This window comes from Gavialis gangeticus, unplaced genomic scaffold (assembly GCF_001723915.1).
Source record: "Gavialis gangeticus isolate Ggan-Ray unplaced genomic scaffold, GavGan_comp1, whole genome shotgun sequence".
Classification (NCBI taxonomy): Eukaryota; Metazoa; Chordata; order Crocodylia; family Gavialidae; genus Gavialis; species Gavialis gangeticus.
In genome coordinates, this window is record NW_017729032.1 from 153510113 (window position 1) to 153515915 (window position 5803).

The 5803-nt window shown below is 43.1% G+C and overlaps 1 protein-coding gene across 2 annotated transcripts in view; it reads right to left on the reverse strand.

The window, feature by feature from the left end:
* Positions 1-5803, reverse strand: part of TMEM131 (transmembrane protein 131) — a 168627-nt gene that overhangs the window by 61176 nt on the left and 101648 nt on the right. For both annotated transcript variants that reach the window (XM_019524720.1, XM_019524719.1), the window contains exons 7-8: positions 2249-2371; positions 1024-1104 (exon numbers count right to left, since the gene is read on the reverse strand). In XM_019524720.1, the coding sequence (XP_019380265.1) occupies positions 1024-1104; positions 2249-2371 (204 nt within the window). The remainder of the gene's footprint in view (positions 1-1023; positions 1105-2248; positions 2372-5803) is intronic.

Consider the following 5803-nt stretch of genomic DNA (forward strand, 5'->3'; position numbering starts at 1 on the left):
CGGGAGGGTGTTAAAGGCTGCTTTTACATCCCCCCCCCCCCCCCCCCATCTTCTCTTCTACAGACTAAATAAGCCCACTTGCCCCAGACTCTCTGACCTAAGTCATATGCCCCAGTCCTCTAATCATTGTCATTGCCCTCGCTGAACTCTCAATTTGTCCACATTTCTGTAGCAGAGGTCCCAAAATTAAGCACAGTACTCCAGATAAGACTTCTCCAGTGCCAAATAGAGGGGAATAATCACTTCTCTCAGCTGCTGGGAATGCTTCTATTAACGCAGCCCAGAAAACTAAACTCCATCAAAAAGCAACTGAAGCATAGGTTTGTTCTTTATTAAATGCAACACATGGCTCTGGGTCCCTTCCCCAAAAACCTGAAGAAATTTCTTTTTCACTCAGGACAAAGAATTGAGGGTATTTACAGAGAACAACCACTGCACATTTAATATGCTATATCTTGAATCCTAAAGGTGCAGTCAAGCTACTGAAACATTTTTTTTCTTTTATCTTGAGGGATAAAAGAAAAGCACCTTGTAGGAGTTCCTCCCTCAGAAGCATGTCATTCAAGTCCTAACATGGGAGAAAGGGAGAATCCAGTGTACATTACACACATGGAAGAGATTTCCATAGTTAATCAACTACAGAACGGGAGTGGCAAACTTTCATCTTTTCCTCTGTGGAAGCATGAACAATGCACATGTGGAAGCCCTATGGGGCAATCCTTCATTCTGTAATTTATCCATGTACATGTTTTGACAACTAAAATATGACTCTGTTCAAATAACATCGTGACCTTCCCACGAGTCACTGTATTTTCCCATTTTTCCCCATTTCAGAAAAAATGCAGCACTATGTATGCAGTCACTTGTAGTTAAATAACTCATCCAATTCCCTTCAACTTCAAGTTAATAATCATTCACATTGTTTCAGATACTTATCTACTCTCTAAATATTTGCAGGCCAAAAAAAAAAATGGTCTATCAAATTAATAAGCACGTAGCCTATTAGAAAACACTGTCACTCACCCATAGTTTTCTTGTACCCCCTTGCTGGCCTGTTGGAAGCTCTAGGTGGAGATCACCTCCACTTGAATACATTTCTACTACCTGGAGGGAAAAAACACACAAAAACAACCAAACAAAAAAATTAACTGGAGTTTTCCATTAGTAATGCAAATTTTTACCTATGATGTGATAGGCTACTGGCTATATCCTGGATCTTGTGATGAAGCCAATCCAAATTCTTGATAATATTAATTTTGCTACTCCATAGATCAGTATTATGCTTCAAAACATCTTTCACCGCCTGTCATAATTTGGGAATCATGAAGCATCATGTTTACAGAAATTATTTTATGATAGTAATCAGAGGTTGATTTTGTTTTTCTGAAAGGACACAGCTTGCACTTCTAAAATGCATTATGTCTGAATGTTAGAAAAGAGCTCCTGTAAATGTTTCTTAAACAAAACTTAAAGAGAGAGAATAAGAAAATTCATTTTATTTATTGCATTCAAAACAATACTGTTGGCAGTATTCACCTGCTAATTAAGGGAACTTTTTTCCTTCTGTTTATTTATGTTAGAATATAGATTGTATTTTTCATTCATAAATCTCAAAACAGTTTACGAAGGTGGGTTAAGAATGATCACCTGCCCCCCATCTTACAGATGAGAAATCAGCACTAGGAAGTAACATGCCCTGTTTCTGCTTACACAGTAAGTCAACTTTATACTTTGCTCAGAAAAAAAGATCTACTGTATTTTCCTTGCTTTAATGTTTCTTCCTTAGTTACCAGTGAACGCAACAATTAATCACAGACTCATTCCTATAGCAGCTTGTCAAACTTACTTTCCTATATTTACGCTAATTATGAGAAATGTTTTTAAAATAGCTAATTTAATTTTTTTCTACCTTTTTATTTTCTCCTTAGAAAGCAGTTTCATAGTAAGGGTGCAATCCTGCTAACTTCTATGTAGTTCTCTGCATACAAATAATCCCATGGATACTTGTGTGCTAAGTTATGCAAGCAATCAAATAAGAAATTAATGCTTTCACTTTTGTGCAGTTAAAACAAAGCAAATTAACCATGTTCAAGGCACTAAAAAGGAATTCAGAAGAGGAAAGCTGGAAGATTTTTAAGCAGTAACAAAACCTACCATTTTTATGGCAATTTAAAGTAGATATTAAACACAATTTCAATTATTACTCTCAAATGTAAGTATGCATAGTAAACTGCCATTTTATGCTCACCTGTAAAGGTTCACTGTGGGGATTGTGTATATTAATTATAGGAGAAAAACTGCTATTTACAGGAACTCTTGCCCCTATAAAAGGGCGCAATCGATAGGGGTTCGGGACTCCAATGCCAAACACCTGTTTCAAAGGGGAGAAGACATGTTTAAAAATGTCTGCAACTACTATATGCATCTATGCAGGTTAATGTTACAGAATAGCCTAGCTACTTCTTCAAATAAAGTGTAGTTCCAACTGAAAATTAATTCAAGATAATGTTTAAATCAACGCTTTTATATTAATTTGGCTCAGCCTACGTCTAAAGATGCTGAGTTAGTTGCCCTTCTATTCAGTTCTGACACCTGAACACATAGCATAAAAAGTCAAAAGCCTTGTTAGACCAATGGTCTATCTATCTGGTTCCAACTTTTGTTTCTGACCTAAGTATCAAGTGTAACAACTCATAGAAATACAGTTACAGAACAGCTCATTCATAAGGGGAAGTTTTCTCCTAGCTCTATTATGTTGGTATCTGTCTTACATCCTGAAAAATAAGGGTTTCTTTTTTCTACCCCATTTGCTTTACCTACAGATGTGCTTATCAATATGACCTATCCTTTTCGGAATCCTGAAACTACCTTTGTTTCCATGATACTTCCTGGCAATGAATTCCACAAGCTAATTGTGTATCAAATAAAAATATTTTGTTATCGTTTAAGCTTTTTTTTTCTTTTTTGAAAATTTCAGTTTTGTTGAATGTTCCCTTCTTCTTGTATTATATGAAAATAAAAGCCAAGCACTTTAAACTCTCTATCCCCTGCATTAATTTGTATGCTTCCATTTTTTTCTCATTTATCGTGTTGCTCTACTGGAGCTCCTAGCAGCCATTATATTTGTTATGCATTATACCAGGGGTTGGCAATTAGCTCCGCTTGGAGGGCACTTAATGAGTTTGGTAAGGTGTCAAGGAGCACACAGGCAAAATCTTTTGGAAGATATCATTTTAACAAATTATAGATAAAAAATGTTTAAAAAAAAAAAAAAATCAAACATCTACTATATTTTAATTTTTCTTAAAAAATAAGTTTTGTCCTGATTTATGTTTGAATAGTGTATACAAAGGTGATTGACTAATACCTCAAAATAAAGTCTTACTCTTGTATATTGTGTGGTGGTGTGTCTATGTGAAGTGGGGCAGTGTGTCTACGTGAAGTGGGGCAGGTGTGGGGGGCTGTGTGTATGTGTGCAAGGAGCTGCCTGTGCTGGGTCCCGGGAGCTGGCCAGTGGTGCAGGAAGGTTGGGACAGGGGACACATGCAGCACAGCTTGTCCAAGCAGTGCAGGTGCCAGTGTAGTTCCACACTCCACCCCCTCCCCACTTGCAGCTGCCCCCACAGTGCTCTGCATGGGGCCAAGCCCTGACCACTGCTGCCCTGGGCAACCTGCGCTGCACTCCCACCAGCACCTGCTGGCCTTGGCTGCTGTACCTTCCCGGTGGGGCTGCTCCCACTGAGGCTGCAGTTGCCTGAGTGTTGCTCATTTACCCCCAGCTTCCAATGGCTCCTACCCCTGCTGTGTTGCTCCAGACTGGGGGGAGCTGCAGCCATGCAGCTCCTGCCCCAGCACAGAGCTCCAGCTCCCAGCTGCCTTCTACCCATTCAGCTACACAGGTGGCCGCTCATTGCACTGGGTGGGTGGAAGGTGGCTGGAACCCCATGCACTGGAGCAGGAGCTGCCCATCTGCAGCCCCCAGAACACCTGGAGTGGTGCAGCACTGGTAGGCTGAAAGAGGAGCCACTGAAGGTGGTGGGAGCCCAGCAGTACCTGGGCAGCTGCAGCTGCATTGAAAGCAGCCCTCCCAGGAACTTGTGTGCGCTAGCTGGGGCCGGGGCTGGCAGGCGGGAGCACAGTACAGGTTCTCCTGGGTGGAAGCAGCTGGGGCTCAGCCCCATGCAGAGTGCTGCAGGGGTAGCCATAGGCCAATTCCAATCAATTGGCAAGAGCCTGCCTGTGGGCCGGATGCAATTAGTTGGCAGGCTGGATCCAGCCTGTGGGCCAAATTTTGCCCACACCTGCATTACACAGAAGTCCTGTGCAACAAACTCTTAACAGACAGATGTTAAACTAGCCTATCCTTTGATAAAAATGGTGAATAAGCCAAAAAATAAAGATGTTCATTGAACAGCAGCTTTTTTGTGGTGCAGAAGTAGTATCTTGGGATAATTTTAATGTGTGGCCAGTTGGTGTGTTATGGTTTATTGTGCAATACATTTGTCATGCATTATATGCAATAGCTGCCAGGGCCCCAGAGAAGAAGTAAAAGCTCTAAAACCTAATAAATGAACTATTAGAATGTTATGATTAAGCTCACTAGAGTCAGAGGTCTCCAGAGCAGCCACTGAGGGATGCCCTGAAGCAGCCTCATTGGTTTAACACAGATTTGGAGTGTGCCTGATGGATTTGGGTACCTGGGGTTGCCTTGGCAGGGGTATGCCCCTGGTATGCTGTAGCCAAGCCTTAAGTATTACATTCAAATCCCCTTGCTCACAAAGAAGATTGCTTTATTCCAGAAGCAGTTGTTTTGACTTCAACAGGACTATATGTAGAAGTACTATTTAACATGAAAAGGAGTTTCAGATCTGGCTCTTGATATCTAAGCCTTCAGCACAATATGAAAGGAAAATACTATCATTATCCATTAAAGAGCAAACAGACAATTTTGGCAACTGTGGCTAAGTCAATGCACACCTTTGTCTCTAGAAAACTTTAGGCAGGGTGCTCAGTATCCAATTTCCAACAAAGGTGTTTACATACAGTAGTTTGCAAGCTTAACGGCTTTATGGATCCCAGCACACGCAAGACAACAAGTTCCATGATACTTCTGTTTACTGTAGTCCCTCTAGGACAGTGGTTTTCACCTTTTTCTGCAGCAGGACCCATTTGTACACACTGATGGCCAGTCCCGACTCAGTAAATAGTTTAAGTACAAAAATGCCCCTCAGTCCCAACCCACTCTTGGGACCCGCTGCCACCTTCCCCCCCAGTGTGTGGGGCAAGGGTAGGTGTGTGGGGCAGGGGGGTATGTGCCCGACCCCCCCCAATTTGTGAACTCACAGTGGGCATGGAGCTGCAGCCTGGCTAGACCAGCATGGGCAGGAGCCACCTCCAAGACCCAGAGGGCAGGAGCTGGTACGGGAAGGCGGAGAGACTTGTTGCCCATAATCCCACCCCACATCTGCACTGGGGTAGAGCTGCAGCCTGAGGGGAAGTGGCAGTGATGGTTGGGCTGTGGTGGAGTAGAACCATGGCCTGATGTGGAAACAGCTGGCAGTGGGAGGAAGTGAGGGCAGGGTACCTCTCCCCACAACACGTTACTCCTCAAGCTGCTGGCTGCGTGACTGGTGCAGGGGTCCCGGTGGCAGAAGCAATGAGTCTCACTGTTCTGCTCCATTCTCCTGGACTGGGCCTTGCCCACTGGGCTTCAGAGGCAGCTCCTGCTCATACTGGTTCAGCTAGGCTGCAGCCCTATGCCTGCTGTGGGTGTGCAAATCTTGGGGGGGGGGGGGGGGGGGGG